Source organism: Trachurus japonicus, chromosome 3 (genome assembly GCF_045865225.1).
Source record: "Trachurus japonicus isolate A0001 chromosome 3, Traja_1.0".
Lineage (NCBI taxonomy): Eukaryota > Metazoa > Chordata > Actinopteri > Carangiformes > Carangidae > Trachurus > Trachurus japonicus.
Genome location: NC_140909.1, coordinates 38793948 through 38814893, shown reverse-complemented (window position 1 = coordinate 38814893; position 20946 = coordinate 38793948). Strand labels below are relative to the sequence as shown.

Below are 20946 nucleotides of genomic sequence, written 5' to 3'. Positions count from 1 at the left end.
AGCCCTTTGAGAGAAACTGATTGTAAAATGGGCTATACAAATAAGATTGCCTTGCCTTGCCTTGTCTACCCTGATCAGACCTAACATTCTGAGCACTGCCAGGTGGAGTGAATAACACTGAATAACACTTGACCTGTTAGTGGGTGGGATATATTAGGCAGCAAGTGAACATATTGTCCTCAAAGTTGATGTGTTCGAAGCAGCAAAAATGGGCAGTGTAAGGATCTGATCCAGTTTGACTAGGACGACTGGGTCTCTCATCTGAAAAGCTGCAGCTCTTAGAATAGAACTTCTATTAATCCTTTGCAGGAAATTATTGTGTCACATACTGTATAAGATACTGTAATTAGGAGAAATAAAATAACTTAGGCAAGCAATAATATTAACCTTCCTCTTGTGTTCAGGTCACCACTGACCCGTTTTCAGGTTTTAAATGCATTAAAGTACCACATAAATGTGTTTATTGCATCAAGGCTTTTTGACTTTGTCAGGAACCTCTATTTAAACAAAATAAAACTTTTTTTTCACAAAATTCTAAAATGCTAGTTAAAATGATGACATTTGTATTGTTAGGTTCGGTTTTGACCTGGTTATAACGGTAAGAACAATAATTGGAGTTAAAACTGAAATCATAAGTGTAAAACCAACCTTTTCATGGATAAGGAAGCCTAACAACGTAACCAAGAGATGAGAAACAAATTGGATGAAAAAAAAATGCTTTAGTGTATTTTACAGCTGATTTAAGACTCGGGTCAAAACTGACCCTAACACAAGAGATGGTAGCAGAAAGCTAACACAAGACAAAGGTTAGGGAAACAGTAAAAAAAAAAAAATCTGTATAAAAAAGTAATTCAGTTAGTGTAGGAAGAACAACTATGCAATGGATTGTGGACCTTGGCGGTATCAGTCTACGCTCAGCTGAAACACCTCCAGCCAGTGACGGACTGGCACCAAAAAGAGACCGCCTTGCCGCGGCCGCATCATTACGCTGCCGTTGTGGCAATTTCCCTATGGCCAGTCCGTCCCTGCCTCCAGCTCATGCAGTGGATGTGAGGCATTGTTCATGGAGCCCAGTTTCCTGAGCATCCTCACCTCATCTTCAGTGCCGATCAGTTAATTGTCCATAGAAGGAGCTCCCTCCCCCCAGCACACCTCAGTGAAGAACAGCGCACTGGCCACCGCCGTCTGGTAGAAGGTTCACAGAAGAGATGCCTGCAGATGTTGAAGGATTTTAACCTTCTCAGGAAAAAACTGTCTGCTTTGACTCTTCTTGTACATCACCTCCATGTGTCTGGACCAGTGCCTGGACCACCTCCCTGCCTCGGATGGTGACTGGGGCCAGTACGGGCCTCCTCCTCCTCCTCCTCCTCCCCCTCCAGAAGTCCAGAGCTGCCATTTCTTTGGTTTTTGAGATGTTCAGCTGAAGGTGATTGAGGTCACTCCATTCCACAAAGTCAGTAATCATGCTCCTGTACTCCCTCCTCCTGACCTCCTCTGATACAGCTGACCTTGTGGGCTGTTCCCAGTCTGCAGTGGTCAGGATCTATCCAAAGTGGTCTAAGAAAGGAGCAGTCAGAAAACTGCTGAAGAAGTTCGTGCTGGTTCTGATAGAAAGCTGTCACAACACACAGTGAATCACAGTTAAGGGACCAACACTTATATTAGACAGGTGGTCAGGATGATGATCAGTGTAAACCCTCAGTAGAATCACAGCAACATCTCAGGACCAGTGTCCTTTAGCTCCTTCACTGTTTTCATGAGTGGGGTCTTCTTCACAGTCACTTTGCATGGAGTCAGTTAATAGAACTTAAGATGGGAAGAGCCACTAAAGTTAGATGATGGTGAATTATATAAGAGAGGGAAGTTGATTCTGATCCTGGAACATTTCTCCGTCTCCTCCCCCCTCTGCCAGGTGAAGGACGTGGTGGGCTACGACATGCTGGGCCACTGCTTCTTCACCGAGGACGGTCCAGAGGAGAGGAACACGTTCGACCACTGCCTGGGTCTGATGGTGCGGGCGGGGACTCTGCTGCCTTCAGACAGAGACAGCAAGATGTGCCGTGACATCAAAGACGGAGCGTATCCAGGATACGTGCCCAATCCGCGCCAAGACTGCAGGTAAGATGATGTGCAACCAGGGATGTAACGATACGTCAACACTGAGATGTCGATTCAGTGATGAATGAGTCAATAGCATTATAAAACTAGAAAATTTCCTCTTGGGAAATTTTGAATGGGCCGCGGGGCTACTGCCGATTTTGCCATCTCTGTCAACATGGGAATCAAACCCACGATCTTAAGCGCAAGACAGAGCTGATCAGACAGACACATGATCATCTTTCTATAAGCACTGATATGGAGGAGCTGTAATCACATTAGGTTACCTGTGTGTGTGTGTGTGTGTGTGTGTGTGTGTGTGTGTGTGTGTGTGTGTGTGTGTGTGTGTGTGTGTGTGTGTGTGTGTGTGTGTGTGTGTGTGACACCAACAAGGTTTAACTTTAAAACCAGATTAAATCATGGTTTAAGTTTAAATTCTGTTGCACGTTAACTGTGTTTTAATCACATGAAGGTGTGTGTGTGTGTGTGTGTGTGACTGTAATCACATGAAGCTGGCTCTAGAGTCTGTGTGTGTGTGTGTGACTGACTTGACACATAGTTAGTTAGTAGCTGCATCCTGTGTCAGTCTGATTTAGCTGTGTCTGTGTTTATAAACATTTAAACGAGCGCCAGGTGGATTGTTTATGAAGTTAACGAGATCTGGCCTGAGGATCAAAGAGGTTACCACGGCGATAGGGGCCCCCACAGGCTGAGACAGACAGAAACGTGGAGAAAAAGAGCCATTTTCTGCCTCTAAACCGGTCTCACATTTAGGCTTAGGGTGAGAAAACGGTAACTCCTATCAGAACAAAACACAGATCAACGTTGCTCTAAGGACTTAATGAAAATTTCGGTACGATTTGGTGTTTCTACAGTAAATATTTTGGCGACGCTGGCAGTTTTAAAACATCAGGCCGTTCTGCTCCTCTCAGAAAATATTTGTATTGGACTCAATGAGGAGCAGAGACAGACGTGGCCGCACTCAGAGGCTGATTCTGTCAATTCTGTAAGTCTCTCTGATATTTTGAGCACATGACATGAGAGATAACAAGTTTGTCTTACAAATTCTGAAAAAATTATGTCTGTAGAGTGTAAATTGTGGCCGTGCTGACAGTTTATCCAGAAAAAATACAGAATGTTTCTTCACTCTCTCCCACTCTAACCGATGATGTCACGCACTCTGACACGAACATTCCATGCAATACACACCCATTATAAACTCATAATTTCTCCAAAAATGATCATGGTCATTGATCAGGGATTGATCAAAAACGATATGACCTATCAAAACGTGGAGTAATACGACAATACACAAGACTTGTGTCTACTGTTTAAAGTTTAAATGGAGTCTCTAGGTGAAAGTATGCCTGAGCAGTAGACGTTTGTTAAACTCCAATGATTGGTCTTTTTCGCTCTTTTTTTTCCCGCCCGTCCCATTGACTTACATGCAAAATTTTTGCGCAGTTTTTCGCGACTACGTCGCGAAAAATTCGTGAACTGTTGAGAAAAGTAATAGCACACCGATCCCGATCAAGACGCACGTTTTGATATATAATATGTCTAGTAGCGAATCGAAATCTGGCCGGAAGTGGAAAAATAACTAGAAAAAGCATTTCCAAGAATGGAAATGGTGTGACTGCTGAAAGCAGCTGAACGCTGTTGCAGAATTAGCAAATAGTGCTAGCAGTGATCACCATACAAATGTTTGACGAAGGTCGGAATTGAACCCACAACCTCATGGTCAGTAGACTTTCACTCTGCCTCTAGGCCACAGTGCACACACAGTTGTAAAGACTGTTGTCTGTTAATGATCTGCACTCTGTCTGACTCGTAAGTTAACAAGCCCAAAGCTGCACCTGTTGGAAACACTGTCAACATCAAGAAAGCTTGAGAGTCAAGCTTGAATGACTTAGAATGAAAATTTCTGTGAATTTCAGGCTGAGAGCAGCAGTTTCAACATGAAGCAAGTTATCAGAAGTCAACAGAGGACGACTGGGAAAATAATTCACTATAATTGTTGTTGAGGCAAGATTTGAATCAGCAACCTTCAGGTCTCCAGACCAGCAAGCTAACCACTAGGCTACAGACAGAGACAGTATGTGAGGGGTAAAGAAAACCTTTGATAAGAGGATCACTGGCTTCTGCTTAGAAAAAAAGTAAGGAATCGAACCCATGACCTCATGATCAATAAACCTTTACTCTGCCACTTTGCCACAGAGAGCACAGACATAAGCATGTTGCCATTGTAATGTGATGATGTGCTGCAAACGGTGGCAGAAGCAATTAATGCGTCTCTTAAAGCAGAACAATGCAAGTCGGCCGGAAATAGCTCGCTCCTTCGTTGGTTTCTCTTTTTTTCCCTCTCCGGAGCTCCCCCACAGTTCTGGGAGGCACATGTCACTGTCGTAAAAAAAAAACAACTCGCCGCCGACACCTCCTCCACCCCCCCCTACACGTGCTTGTGTTTACTGCTGTTTGCTAAGCCCTGCTAACACCGAGCTAACGCTAACACCGAGCTAACGCTATGCTAACACGGAGCTAACGCTAACACCGAGCTAACGCTAATACAGCCACACACAGGCACAAAGACACAGACATACACACACAGGAATAAAGGTTCCAAAACGCGAAGGTGTGTGTGTGTGTGTGTCATGATGTATTACATTATCTTATAAAAGACCCATGGTGTGTGTATCTGTGTTAGCATTAGCTCCCCGTTAGCCACAAGCTGAACTTCATCAGTAAACATTTCATGTTTCCATGGTTTCCTCCGACTTTCCGAACTCAAACCAATCACGATTCGTGACATGCATGACGTCATATGCGTTCTTATCTCGTACTGCCGTAAGGCAGTTTCTCGCGATACTTCTATCCATTGACGAGATTTGTAACACCGAGACGGACGACTGATCTTGCAAGTGCGGTTTTCAGCCAGTGGGGGGGGTGAGCGCATTGGCCTAGACCCCATTCACTTCATAACAGGTCACTCAACCATCACAGTGACTCTGAGCCACAATAATTACAGCCCAAATCCTGCATAGTTCTGCTTTAACGAACACCTGTAACCAATTGAGGGTGGGGGAGGGGAGCAGAATTCAACATCGCATAACAAGATTGCTCAGCCTGGATTCGAACTAGTGACCTTGGGGTTGGCAAGCGGCCACCTTACCAACTGGACTACAGACAGAGTTGTGGAGAACTCTCAGCATTGGGCTGAATGAGAGCAGAGAGCTCCCTGGCTGCATTTAAAAAATATTTAAAATTATTATCTAAGTCTCTTTGCATTTTTGACCAGAATTTTAGCCAGAAGACAAGTGTGGCTACAAAACTGGAGAAAATAATTTGTCTAGAGTTTAATTTGCAGAAAAAGTTAAAGCAGATATCAGTGGAATGTTTTTGTTAATATAAGTCCTAAATAGTCCTATTTTCCGTCAGCAATCACTTACATGAAGTATTTCAGCCTAAACACGAGTCTCTCCGTCACTCTGCTCTGCTGTAACCCGAGGAGAAAATTTTCCTTGTGGGATACAAGTGTTATCCAATGAGGAGAGAGAACGGCATGAAGGGCTGTGTGTGCAGCCAAGGGATGCGCGTGAATGTGGTGACGTAGCACGAGGACCAATTGATGCCTGACAAGGGCGGGGGCTGCTAACTCATGGTGCGTTCAAGGAAACTCGTACTTTGTGTTTTTCCTTCCTGTGAAGTCATACCAGTTCGATCTGGTACGAGTTCACGGGTCGGAAGTTACGAGTGGCCGTTATAGGGAACTTTCACAGACAACAGGACGGTAAAAACACGAGCTACGGGTTACCTGGAACGCTACCAAGTCGTAGTTGTGACTTGAAGCTGTAACTTACGGTTTCAAAAGCCTGCCTTGAACACAGCATTAGCCGAAACGGCCGTGCCGCTGTTATCTGCTTTAAATATTTGAAAAAGTATAAATAGTTAAAAAGAGAAAAGTAATGCCGATAAAGTTCAAAAAAAGCTGCACGTTTTGATATATGAATTGTTGAAATAGCACAACACCTAACACACTAACCATATGGCCACAGAGAACCTGAGTTACAATGAGCTTTATACTATGAGGAATCAAAGACTGTCCAATGACAGCTGAATAATTGGAATCAAAAGTCAAGCAATGATGTGAAATGACTGAGGCAGGAATCGAACCCATGACCATATGATCACTAAGCCTTTACTCTGCCACTCGGCTACAGAGAGCACACTGCTTTCAAGACTGTTGTCATTCATTGTAATGTGATGATGTGCTGCAAACTGGTATGAGTAATCAAGCAGATAACAAACACCTGTAACCAATTGAAGGCGGGGGAGGAGAGCAGAATTCAACATAACATAACAAGAGTTCTTCCCTTGGATTCGAACCAGTGACCTTGGGGTTGGCAAACGGCCACCCTACCCCCTACACTACAGTGGTGTTGTGCAAAAGAGGTTGAGACTTTGATGAATGTGAGATTTTTCAATGATGCTTAAAAAAAAAGTAAGGAAAGTGCAGAAATTAGCCACACCAAGCAAGAAGAGGACTTTTTTGTGACCTGTGACTATTTTTTGGTGAATTAAAATGAATTAAAAAGCACTTAACAGCAAGTTACAAAGTTGAGCTCCTTCTCCTGCTGCAGAGCAGAGAGCTCCCTGGCTGCATTTAAAAAATATTTTAAATTATTATCTAAGAATGGAAGAATGAAGAATGGAATGGAATTGTTTGTTTGTGTATGCGTGCATGTGTGACTGTGTGTGAGTGTCTGTGTGTGTCTGTGTATGAGTGTGATACCTGTGTTTGTGCGTGGACATCCTCTGTCAGTCTGGTTTATCATGTGTGTGTGTGTGGGGCTGTGTTTAAAAACATCTTAACGAGCGGCCAGGCTGCACCTGCACTTGTTCTATTTATAGACTTTGATAACGAGCTCGCCCCTACAGCTGGACCAACTGCACACAGAGCAGAGCAGAGCAGAGAGATTTGAGCTCAGTGCAGCTTCCCAAAACAGCCCATAAAAAGAGAACCGTAACTCTTATCAGAATGTGGCCATGTGACTACTGGGGCAAGGAGACCTTCCTGAGCACATTGATGTGCATTAAATGTTTGTAGGGCAAAAACTTTTCTCAGGGTCGCAAGGTAGAAAAGGGGGGCATTTCTGCTTTTCTAAAAAAATCAGCTCCTACTTTTATATTGAAGTGGATGAGCCACTGGAGCGGGTCTAGCTGGACAATTAGGCTCATAGAGACAATTCTGTAAGTGTGTCTGCTGTTTTGAGCACATCAGATGAGACACGACAAGTGTGGCTACAAACCAGTGAGGAAATCATGTGTCTAGAGTTTAATTTGTGGCCGTGCTGGCAATTTATCCAGAAAAAATCCTGAATGTTTTTTCGATCCCTCTCACTCTAACGATGATGTCACTCACTCTGACCCAACCCCATACACACTCATTGAAAAGTGTGAAATTTGTCAGAAATCCTCATGTGCTTTTAAAGGATTTATCTCAAAAACGGTACAAGCTATGAAAAAGTTGTAAATACAGGATGAATACATTAGAAGTTTGTCTACAGCTCAGGATTTGAATGAAGTCTCTAGCTGAAAGTATGTGGACGCTTTAAAGGCTGAAAGAAGTAAGAAGATTTGAAGAGTTTCAAGACTGTTCCAATGCATTCTCTATGGGGAAAAAAAATCAGAAATAGTTGAATATTGCAAAAAGTATGAATAGTTGAAAAGAGAAAAGACATAGCACACCTGTCCCGAAAAGGCTGAACATTTTGATATTTGAATTGTTGAAATAGCACAAAGTATGAAGGACTAGTTACATGACGAAGAAAGGCAGAAAATGGCCGAACCGAATAACAATAGTGTGAATGCTTCCAGCATTCACACTAATAATAATTTTTAAAAGAGTCAATAGCATCAATGCAAAATAAAAACATCGATCAGATACATACCATCACTTGTAAGATTCAACTGTGTTTTGAAAATCCCTGAGCAAAGATACCAAAACCACACGTGTAGCTAATTACTAAGACCTAAAAAAAGAAACAGTGAATCATTGGCAGTAGAATCGATATGATTTCATATTATGATGAAACCTGTGATTTCCACACCTGTGTACAGTCCAACATGTCGAGACCGATTCTTCAGAATATTTGGTGGAATGATGCAGAGATGGAAATAAAACCTACATTAGCTGTTTGTGGTGGTGTGCTGCCATATACCTAAGATATATGATGTATACGTACAGTAAGACAATTTAGTGATCCTGCTCATGGGAAATGTAGGCGTTACAGCAGCATACAACGACAAGGTAGAAAAATGCAATATAAAGATAGAGAGAGACGTTCTGTATAGATTTTTACAAAAATACATACAGCTTTGTATTGCTTGTTATATGGCTGGAAAATATTGCAGGGTTGGGGGGTTGTATAGGAGTAAAGTGTACAGTCGGTACACACAATAATAGATAAACTGTATAAATACAGAGTGCAAAAATGTCAAATCTTTAGTGCAAGTGATAACAGTCCAGAGTCAGACTGGTGCTGTACAGTCTGAATGACCTGTGGTGGCGTTCCAGTCTGTTACTGAAGGAGCTGCTTAGGTCTCCCACAGTCTCATAGGGGGTGTACATAGAATAGAATAGAATAGAATAGAATAGAATAGAATAGAATAGAATAGAATCTTTATTTAGAAACTATGAGGTTCAGTATATTGTATGTGTGATCAATAGTGAAATAGGATGGATCCCTATTTAAAGTTGAGAGACAACAGAGTTATATATATATATATATATATATATATATATATATATATATATATATATATAGCAATGGCAGCAGTGATAACACTGCTCTTTTTCACCCTTTGCCTACCACTGAGAAAAAAAAATGCCAGTGTGTATATTTTTAGCTGCTCAAAGACATAATCTGCCTGGAAACAAGGATCCAGCTCATCAGGGTAAAGAACCTTTAGGGTTGCAGTGCAGTGAAGCAGCAGCATCATGTTTGCTGTTTCATCATGGCATGTGACCTCATTCCTAGCGATAACGTTGTGTCAGTGTTTCTGTCTCACACCTAACACAAAGACAACACACTCATTTAACGGTGGTAAGTTAGGTGTGAGGTTTTATTGTGGACCCACGCAACAGAAACACATGTAGTGGTGACACACTGAAGCTTCTTGTGTCTGGCACATTAGTTCTCAGTCATTTTCTCTTCGCCATAAGATCTTTCATTTCTCTCAGACAGCAGCAGACAGAGCTGCTGGGTGGTTTTCCTATAGTGTCCTTCTCATGCACACAATACCTCAGCAGCTTCTTCAGAATTGGCACTTACATTCGTGTCTGGTGTGAACGCAGACCGAACCTTTTCCAAACCAAGTGCAAAATTCAAGCCCCTTTTTGGATTCAACAGGCTTCCGTTGTTGTCAGGAAAATGTGGAAATTGTCAACAATGATCCGTGGGTCAGCATGGATCACAGATAGACACGCCTTGATATCTGGTCAGAGGAAAACATTTATCAGATGCTGGAGAGGACGCACCCATAATATTTTTTTAACTGATAACAGAAGTTTGTAATCTGATTAATAACCGTTAACTAATAGGAAATAAATGTGACTATATGCCGATCGGCAATGCGGTCATCCATCCTGAGAGAATGATTAAAGGGAATCTTCGTTTTTTTTCAACTTGGGCCCTGTTTTCATATGTTTTTCTGTACGTGAGTGATGGATAATACTTTTATTGAGATCGCTCCATATTGAGCCAGGCAGGCAGCCTGCAGCCCAGCTAACGCTCTTCAACCGGGCAAGTAGCTCCCGTCAAAGTCCGCCATATAAACGTGCATTTTTTTCACACTGACCGTCTCAGATAGTTACAGTACAATGAGTGTCCAACAACATACTAGAACGGAAAAAATGCAATGTGAATACAAACCGTACCAAGTTAAAAAAAGAAAAAAGATCCGCACCAAAGCCAGTGAACTATCGAACTTTCCTGGTGTGAATACGCCCTTTGACTCACACATTTTAGTTTGACTTTAGTGTCGTTTTGTTCCAGTCAGTGAAGTTAAATCATGCGAGTGTTGGAACAGTTGCGATCGTTTCTCGTTCCTCAATATGACAGATGACATTTTCAATTATACACCAACGTTTCAAAGGTCAGTGAATGATTCGTTACACAACACCTGATCACACATCAGCAGTGAATCAACAAACCCACAAAACAAATTAGAAAACTTAAAATCTATTCTATTCGCAAGTTGCATTGAAATGATGGATGATAACATGTAGTGGAAATAACACAAACAAATGTGCTCAGCAGATAAATTCATCAGAATTAATACCCACATCTGCATGAGTCATTGTAGCCATGGTGATCGTTCCCTCTCTATTCTACATGAAGTACCTAAGGTTTGTTCAGAAGGCCTGGATATGTTATGTTAACATATCATAACAGTGTTATAAATGTAACTCAGGCGTATGTCTCTATGTGAATATGTAGATGATAAATGTAATGAATGGAAGGGTCAATGACGTGATGCAACCCAGTGTCAAGTGGTGTCATCGTTTATTTATTTTTTTGTGGAAAATGTGGAATAAATGTAATTCACTTTTGCAATGCAACACTGTTTGTTGACAATTTTACATAATTTGTCACTTTATTTATTTATTTATTTATTTATTTATTTATTTGGTTCATTTCGGGCATGTCAATTAGTCATCATCATCACACATCATCTCAATCCAATTAATACAATACACATGACCGAAAGGGAAAGCGGGAGAAGCAAAAGCTTATCTAGTCCCGCCCCCAAGAAGGGGAAAGGGGGAAAGGGCAGTGTTTTTAGGATATGTAAAAATACAGCAAAAAAAATTCTAATTCAGTTTAATGTTTCCAGAAGAAAGTATACTTTTTACAAGTACACCTAAATCCACTGTGGGTGGATCAAATATTTAATATTTATCATTCTTTTGTGGTTACAGAATTTGACATTTTCAGGGGCATTCAGTCTATTCACTCTGTTATTCAAATGTCATTTCAAACAACATAAAACCAACATGAATACAAAATGTACCAAAGGTTAAAAAATATGATGCAAAACAATTTTATTAGATATTTCTGAATTTCTCATCTTGCCTACCCTTATAGATAAAGATAAATATAGGAAATAATTAACTGCTGACTTAAATAGAAATAGAAACAATCTGTATGAACACTCAACTTCTGATAAATAAACGTATGAATCATATGATTCATGACTTATGATTAGAAGTGAGATAGCTGCATGAATTATTATTATTAATATTATTATTATTACCACCGGTATAGTTATTATTATTATTATTATTATTATAGTATTTGAGTATTGTGGCTGCTTTGTTTGATGATGAACAGACTGTTGTGAACATATGATTAAGGAATTAATGTCAGACTTTTTCTGTTGCTGAGACGAAGAGAAGTAGTTTCATGTCTAACAGAAGTGTTTTACATTTTACAGTCGTGGGAAATGAATGAATCTAGTGAGAGAGGCATTAGAGTGGCAACACTCTGCAGTCAAGGCATATTCACTGTGACAGAGAAACTCCCACACTGGGCTGGTGGCGGTGTAACCTCCACCGACCGATGGTGGGAGCTGGCAGCAGAGTTTATAGGCCGGTCCCTGCTGCTGCAGCTCACTCATAAACATACAGTGAAACAATAAATGGTAAATGGACTTGCATTTATGAAGTGTTTTTCTAGTGGTAACGACCACTCGGAGCGCTTTACAAGACAAAACTCACACATTCACACTGCACTTATCTACATATTACACAGTTATTCAATCTATCAATCATCAGTCACACACTGGTGGTTTTTGGCTCTGTACTGTATCTCCTACATGGATTCTTTGACATGTGGACTGGAGGGGCTGGGGATCAAACCACCGACCCTCCTGATTGGTGGATAACTCTCACTGTTATCAGTCCAACTCCCAGTCATTTAACCATCTCTAATGTGCTTCCATTGTAAGTGATGGGAGATAAAACACCACAGTGCTCCTTCTGCCAGGAGTGGGTTTAGCTGAAGTTACTGCGAGGCTGCAGCTGTCTGTGTAAACACAACCCAGTCTTTATCTTTCAAAAGTACAAACAGCCTTTGTAGAACACAAGTCTCTGTGTTTATCCACAGAGTGTTTCCCTTTTCTTTTCTTTTTCCCCCCCTCCAAACAACGAGGACTGCATTTGTCTTCAATTCAATCACTTCACTTTGGAAGAGCTTTAAAAACTGAAGAATTCAGATCCAGTAAAGAAGTTGCAAACTGCAGCCAACATGGTATGCACAAACAGAGACACATACACACACACACACACACACACTAGTAGGTAGCCTGGTAGAGAGGTATTATACTTAAAGCATAAAGATGCAGCTCAGAATATAAAGCAGTTTAATCCAGGTCACGTGACGTCTTATCTCAACCACACTGCCTGTGCCTTCAGCTGCACAGCACAAAGGCCAAGGTTAGGGATACACTGGCTTTTACTGATACCGACTCATCCACCTGCTCTCCAACATGATGAGACTGCAGGGATTCTCTGGCTCCAACGTCATGTCGTTCTCTCGTCTCCCCCCCCCCCCGCCTTCCTTCCCCTCATTCCTAATTTATGCAGGTAGACAGGCCGGGTTTCACCCAGTGCGCTGTTCTGCTAATGAGGATTTTTGTCCAATTTGTCTGGATAATTGTATACTGTAATGGTTTCCAAGTCCCAGTGTGTTTGTTGCTGTGGTTCAGACATCCCTCTTTAATCAAACGCCATTGTGCTCGCAGTTTTCCCCGGTGTCAGATTTATGATGATTCATCTCCAGTCGGCTTTGTGCGCTCTCCGTTGGCTCCTCCCACCGTCAGTGAGCTGTTGATTCTAGATGCTCAGATGAGAACAATGATAGATTTTCGGAAGATGCAGCTGTGTCAGGGTTGCATGTGTTACGTGTGTGTGGGGTGGAAGATTATTTTGTTTTCTAATTCTTTACTCATACTATTTGAATATGTTGACAATGATGGGATACTGTGACCTATGGGACAGCATGGATGGATGGATGGACAGATGGATGGATGGATGGATGGATGGATGGATGGATGGAATCATCCAATTGGATAGATGGATGGATTATCCAATTGGATAATTGAATGGAATTATCCGGATGGATGGATGGATGGCTGGATGGATGGATGGATGGATGGATGGATGGATGGATGGATGGATGGATGGATGGATGGATGGATTGATTTATGGAATTATCCAGATGGATGGATGCAAGTATCCAATTGGATGGATGGATGGATGGATGGATGGATGGATGGATGGATGGATGGATGGATGGATGGATGGATGGATGGATGGATGGATGGATGGATGGATGGATGGATGGATGCAAGTATCCAATTGGATGGATGGGTGGATGGATGGATGGATGGATGGATGGATGATGGATGGATGGATGGATGGATGGATGGATGGATGGATGGATGGATGATGGATGGATGGATGGATGGATGGATGGATGGATGGATGCAAGTATCCAATTGGATGGATGGAATTATTCAGATAGATGAATGGATGAGATTATCCAATTGGATGGATGATGAGGAAATGTACTTGTCCTTATAATAACAGTAGCAATAATTAACTGTAATGATAATGACACCTTATCCTAAACAGTAATAATTCAGTGAGCCCCTCCCTGGCTGAGGTGTTGCACAGTCTGATAGCGGTGAGGACAGAGGATCTGGTCCTGCAGTGAGAGGAGCTGTCTGCTGCTGCTGGGTGTGGTGGAGCAGCTGGTTGCACTACAGTAGATGGTGTGCAACCATTTAAATCATTGCTTGATAAATACCCCGGTTCACTATTATACATTGGCATTATTGTTTCCTAAAGATGTACAGTCAAAGTGAATTGAACTTGAAGGAGACATCACCCGGTGCTGGCGGAGTGTCTGAACTGATGTTTTCATATTGACATCAGACACACACACACAACAATAACCTTCCTCATAGGAAACTGTCAGAGCTCATGACAAGGAGTGTTTAAAGGGGATGAAAGTAGAGAATGTGATGACTCAGGCCATCATTGTCACATCCTCCAGTACGCCCACCTACACACTGTGATAATCTATTCCTTCTGATCCCCGTTTTCAAGTGTGTGTGTGTGGCGTGCAAGGGGGCGTTATACTGAAATGATACGCTGTTGACCAGATCAGAGCGCTGTATGGAAGTTCAGGGCATGACAGTTATTCTAGAAGCGAGGGAAGAACTTTGAACTTTGAGGTGGTCCATGTTCAGAAAGACAAAGGTGTCCATCTTAGAAACAACACTGCTAAGAGTTGAATTTGAGTAAAATTCTTAGCTGAAAGCTGCACTAAAAAGCAGGCATCCCATATGCAGAGGCTATAGTCCTCACTGCAGTCGGCCCAGGTTCGAATACCGCATTGAGTGGCCATTTGATGCATGTCCTTCCCCCTCTCTCTGCCTCCCTATTTCCTGTCTTTCTCAACTATCCTATCAAGGCAAAAAAAATATATATATATATATTTTTTAAAAGTTAGTTATCAAACGTGTTATTCACACATTTAGCGAAGTGTAGTGAATCTAAAGTGTCAGTCTGAGAGCTGAGTTACGACAGTACTGTGATGTAAATGGAATTTTAGATGACATCACTTACAAATTCATAGGAATGACCAATCGTTAAATGAAATCCTTATTGAAATATCTTAGAAATATAATAGTGTATATTCAACAATATTTTGTCAATAATCTACAAAATATATACATGGGGAATTAATCAAAAATAAATGTCCCAAATCTTAAAATTCATTAATTCAGCATTACATTGTTGGTGAGATGGCGTCCCTTATTAAATCCTTGACAAGGATGATACCTACTCATAGACGTCGGAACTAGGGGTGCGGGGGGTGCGGCCGCACCCCCTCCCATCCGCCCCTCCCGCACTCCACCAGCCTCCCTATATCCACAGAATTAGCTTTAAAAAAATAATAATAATAAAATCTGAAAAAAACTGAATTTGTCTGACGTACACTTATCTCATATAAGGCAGATCTATGCTTTTGATGTGATGTGCAGCCTGCCTGGCTCCATACAGCAGCCTGGCATCTGGCATAGTGGAGTCAGGCTGCTGTAGCGCTTCACTCCCTCCATTTCAGTCGAAAACGCTGTAGTACCTACTCCAGGCCTGTGTGGAGCGTGTGTGGTGCTGTAGCGCTGCCACACAGAAACACCAACAACAGAGAAGAAGACAGAAAGCTTCCCGCAGTATTCAAACTCCAGACATTAGAAGTGGATTAAATGTTGACTGGGAGTCGTGTCAGTGCAAATATGACGATCGATAATGATTCAACGGGCAAGATTCAGCTGCAGTGTCCGAGGGACCGAGTTAGTCAGACGCTGTTGTTAAGTTACGTCCATAGACTGTTGCTAGGCTACACAGCGGTGTGTCTCGGTACAGGTAGAGCGGTGGGGATATGACATCATCGTTTCAGAAAAGATCCGTTTTGGGTGTTTTCGGACCACAAATGTGCAATGCTTCATAAAAGAAAAGTCCAGGTGCTTCAGCTGGCCTTTGAGAGAGACTGGACCCGGAAATGTCCAACCCAGTGGAAAGATGCTGTTCTTTAATGGCCACACTCACCGCATAGCACTCTTCTAAAGGTAACGCTAAGCCTCATTTAATGCATTTTGCCCGCCGTGGCATTGTTTATATTGTTTAGGCTATATCTTAAAGCTGAGTGTGGTTTTTTCCTGTCTGAATGTATGCTGCATCTGGCTGTGTGGTCTAGTAGCTTCAGTTGTTTCAGTGATGCGCAATGGCTGCGTGCGTGCGTGCGTAAAAGAGAGATGGCACACTGTGTGTGTGTGTGTGTGTGTGTGTGTGTGTGTGTGTGTGTGTGTGTGTGTGTGTGTGAACGAGGGAGCGGGGCGGGTAATTTTCAGACAACGTCCGACTCTCCTAACAAAAATCCCGCACCCCCTCTCAGAAAATAGTTCCGACGTCCATGTACCTACTCTGTCCAAACGATATTGTTTGGTCAACTGTTTGTCATGAAACTAATCCAGGAAGATTCCCACACGTCTCTCTCGTCTCAGTGCCGTCCCCTACTGAGGACACCTCTGGAGGTATCTTGAATATCTGGGGGAGTAGAAGTGATTCTTAGACTTGAGAAAGTTGATAAACAGTTTTTATTCTTAAATTTGAGAGAAGGACTAACTTCCACAAATTCTCAGCACTTAAGACTAAAATGGGACTGTAAGACACTTAATAAATACAGACCGATCCATCCTCAGAAACACAGCATGAAGGGAACGTGCTCTGGGTGGATGGGCAATAATGGAAATGAATGGGTGTCATCTTTAGTATGGACTTGTCCCCTTATTGTCTCGCGTGCAAACTAGAGATGGGGAGTCTCTGCTGTAATGAATCACATCCTATATATCGCTACAGTGTCACATACTGTGAATCTTGGGATATCAATGTCTCTATTTTGAACTCCAATATGTATTTTTACATGATTTGACAATTTATGCTGCAATCACAAGGAGCCTTTTATGTCACATATTGGTTCAGATCTGATGGGATGGGTTTGTGTAGACCTGTGCGACACCTGTCTTATTCCTGCTTTTATCTTTCTGCTGATCCTCAGTCTCTGCGAGTCTGTGAGCTCAAATGTTTTTGTTTTGTTTTCTTCCTCTCTTTTTTTTTTTTTTAATTTCTGCTGTTGTTGACATGTGAGCTCCCAGCAGCTCAACAAGACACATCCAAACAGACAAAACACACAAACAGTTTTCAGGGGGACATTAAAAAGTGATGTGCTTGGCTCGGTTGTTTTTATTTTTTATCTGTTTGGATGTGTTTTCTTAAGCTGCGGTAAGTTGAGCTCTCAAGGCCACCGTACTTTTGGATTGTTGTGACAGTACAGTAAATACCTTGGTTGTACCTTCAGGAATCAGATTTTTTTTTAAGTTGCACCAGTGAAAGATCTAAGGTGACCAGAAAAAATATTCCTGACTTGATTTTAAAGGGATATTTCAACATTTTGGCAAATTGGCCTATTGCCACAATCCCTTCAAATAGTTTTAGGAGTAGGTTGGTTACCTTTAAAGGGCAACTTCGGTTTTTTTCAACCTGGGCCCTGTTTTCATATGTTTTTCTGTAGATGTGAGTGATGGATAATATTTTTTTTGAGGTGGCTCCAGTATTGAGCCGGGCAGGCAGCCTGCAGCCCAGCTGATGCTCTTGCATGGGGCAAGTGGCTCCCGTCAAAGTTCGCCGTAAACGAGCATTTTTTTTCAAACTGACAGGCTCAGATAGTTACAATGAATGTCCGACAACATACTAGAAAGGAGAAATTAACGTATTCAGGGTTTTTTCTGGCCAAAATTTGCGTTGAGGCGGCCGCAGGGATACGTATCTCTCCCTCCGGTCAAACGCCCCGTCCTGATCCACATCCACTGCAAGGTAAAGGTGCCGCCAGCTGTAATAGTGTAACATCCGCATTTTTACAGCTGATTTTAGGATGAAACTCTGAACATAAATAATAAATTACCATGGAGATCTATCCGGGTTAAACAGCCACCTTTGTAGCTGCAGCTCTCCGTCTCCGTCTCCTTCTCTCTCTCTTCACGCTCTGTGCCGGTGGGGTGTGTTTACACTCAGCACCAGGTTTGAACGGAGCGGAGTCTATGAGCCCCAATCTATAATACATCCATGGCCCCAATGAGCCCCGCCCCCGCAGGTACACAAGCAAGCCGCGCATCAACGGCATCTTGCGGTCTGGCCCGGAGCTGAAATCAAACACACCCCTCCTGCTGCGGTCGAGTTGAACCAGTTGAAAACAGCGCCGCTGAGCTTCCATACCGTAGCCTACATTGAGTTTCAATCAAGATTCCAGCGCAGCGGCAGACAATTTCAGCGAGGCCGTGCCGACCACAGGGTCTGGTATGTTGTCGGACACTCATTGTAACTATCTGAGCCTGTCAATTTGAAAAAAATGCCTGTTTATACCGCGAACTTTGACGGGAGCCACTTGCCCCATGTAAGAGCGTTAGCTGGGCTGCAGGCTGCCTGCCGGGCTCAATACTGCAGCCACTGCAGCCATCACTCACATATACAGAAAAACATAGGAAAACAGGGCCCAGGTTGAAAAAAACCGAAGTTGCCCTTTAATTGTCGGTGCAAGCTATCTTTAGAACAGTGGAGCAGAGCCGCAAGCTGCTCAGAGCTACGCTACGGAGGCTAATGGAATTTTGTGGTTTCCCTCATCAAACTCATTAAATACACAACTCCAAAAAGCTCTAGTGGAGAAGTTGTGACCTGCACATTCACCACACCGGAACGTTACAAGACAGAGTTGTTTTCAAGGCAAATGCACAGACGGCTTGCCGAAAAACTGCCCCCGACGGGAACGCTCTGTCTGGTAACGTTCCGTTATTATCTCATAGCATGGTGAATGTGCAGGTCACAACTTGTCCACCAGTATTTGATGAGTTTGATGAGGGAAACCAAGAAATCCCATGAGCCTCCGTAGAGTAGCTCTGAGCAGCTCCCGCCAATCTAAAAATAGCTTGCACTGACAATTAAAGATAACAAACCTACTCCTAAAACTATAGGGATTATGGCAATGGGCCAATTTTCCAAAAATGTTGAACTATCCCTTTAAAGGATGCAGAATCAGTGTGTCAGTGGAAAAGCTTCTCCGTCAGTGTTAACAGTCTTTGTTTACCACAACATCACAAGCCAATAACCAAGTGTTTCCCTCCTCTGCAACATGCTTCCTCTTCACAGCGCCACATCAACTTTCTGGATCGCCAACCCCAATAACAACCTCATCAACTGTGCCGCTGCCGGCTCAGAGGTGAGTTTCTCACTCCGGCTTCTCTATTTTATTTTATTTTTTTACCTCCTATCACCCCACACACCCACACCCCCATCCCCATCCCATGCCTTTCCAGGTGGAGGTCTCATTACCACGTTGCCAGGTCAGATTAATGGCTGTATACTCCTATTAACTTCAGAATCAAGCCGACAACAGACAGAAGCCCTGGCGCACTTTCACTATGATGGAGTGCCAATTATGATCAGACCTCTGGGATTTCACAGGGAGACATCGGGCGGGAGAGAGAATCTCATTTATCCTCGCCGATGTAATAACTTTTCTCATTTGCATACCTGCGACGAACAACACTGAAACGGACAGGCTGACGCACACACACATACACACACACACAGGCTGCAGTTCTGCACATGTGTTATGAAGGAATAGAGCTCTACATGAGAGTGCAGGGTTTCTTTTTTTATTCAGAAACCTCTTTTTGTGCATACAGTTGAATGCTCTGCCTTTGGTCCTGGGGCAGATTCCCTACTGATTTATGAGGTAGAAGACTGAACCAGTCTTTTGTGGTTGGAGCTCTGAGGCCCTTGTTCAGACTGGTGATCAGGTTTATGGTCATGAATTGATGGTTCAGGGCGATTTTATAAATGGAATTCCACTTTAATTTGGGTAATTACAGTACGGAGTCGCCACCACTTCCCTGAGCTTCTGTAGTTACCACAGTAAGAGTTCTGCTCAGTCACAGGTGAAACATTAACATGGCAGCATGAGGAGATCAGCCTCTCCTCAGTGGTCTGGAAGTGGTTCATCTGTGTTGAGCTTCTGATCTCACTGAGAAGTTTGACCAAAGTCTGTGGCGACTGAAAGCAGCAGCACCGCTCATTTATTCAACGTGTCAGACAGAGGCAGCAGCATGGGAGAGTTAGAAATTAGATAGAAATTATTAGTTAGAAAAATTTATTTGTTTCCGTATAATTGTAGTTGTCCAGTTCTCATTTTTTCTTCAGTTCCTGACATTATTGTTTTATTTCTTTTGGTTTAATACCAGTGATGGGAATAACTGCGTTTAAAATACCGGTGTTACTGATGGCGCTACTTTTTTCAGTAACCCCCATTACAACGCCCTTATGACAATGAAATGCGTCGTTACGCCGTTACTTGACTCAAGAAGTCCCGTCAGAAATAATACACCCGTTTAAGTGTAGGACGTTATATACACATTATTTTCAGTTCATCAACTGGTCAGAAAAAGCCGTTCATCTGGAACTAACCAACTTGCTTCAGTATTCCTCCACACAGACAGGCTCTGTGACGCGCTGTATCACTCCGCCTATCAGCTGTTTAGATCAGCGGCACGTGCAAGAGGCGGAGTGATACAGCGTGTTGCGTCGTGGAGCAGAGCCTGTCTGTGTGGAGGAAAAGTGAGTGAGTTGGTTAGTGCAGTAGTTAGATAAACAGGGGTCAGGGAGGAACACTGTTTATTACCTGGACATTAATTGTTCTCTCTCTGTGTGTGTGTGTGTGTGTGTGTGTGTGTGTGTGTGTGTGTGTGTGTGTGTGTTTGATCCCTCAGGAGACAGGTTTCTGGTTCCTCTTCCACCACGTGCCCACCGGCCCCTCTGAGGGCCTGTACTCCCCCGGACACACTGAACACAACCCTATGGGCCAGTTCATCAACAACAGAGCCCACTCCAACTACAGGGTGAGTGTGAGGACGGCTGATGATGTGTCACATCGTATGTTTCAATTCAATTCAGTTCAATATACTTCATTGTCTCCGTGGGGACATTTGTTTTGGACAAAGCAACACACTCTCTTACACACATACACACTTGCTGACATGTAATGACCCCCCCCCCCCCACATAGCTACACATTTCATGACCCACACCATTCATAGTGCACAAAAACTATCTTTAAAGTTACATAGACACATGTGCAGGTGTGAGATGCGCAACACTTTGTGTAGACTCATC

At 42.8% G+C, this 20946-nt stretch overlaps 1 protein-coding gene across 2 annotated transcripts in view; it reads left to right on the top strand.

Moving 5' to 3' along the window:
* cemip (cell migration inducing hyaluronidase 1) overlaps nucleotides 1-20946 on the top strand; it is a 263696-nt gene that overhangs the window by 193629 nt on the left and 49121 nt on the right. For both annotated transcript variants that reach the window (XM_085772496.1, XM_085772504.1), the window contains 3 exons: nucleotides 1913-2118; nucleotides 18926-18995; nucleotides 20545-20673. In XM_085772496.1, coding sequence (XP_085628622.1) covers nucleotides 1913-2118; nucleotides 18926-18995; nucleotides 20545-20673 — 405 coding nt within the window. The remainder of the gene's footprint in view (nucleotides 1-1912; nucleotides 2119-18925; nucleotides 18996-20544; nucleotides 20674-20946) is intronic.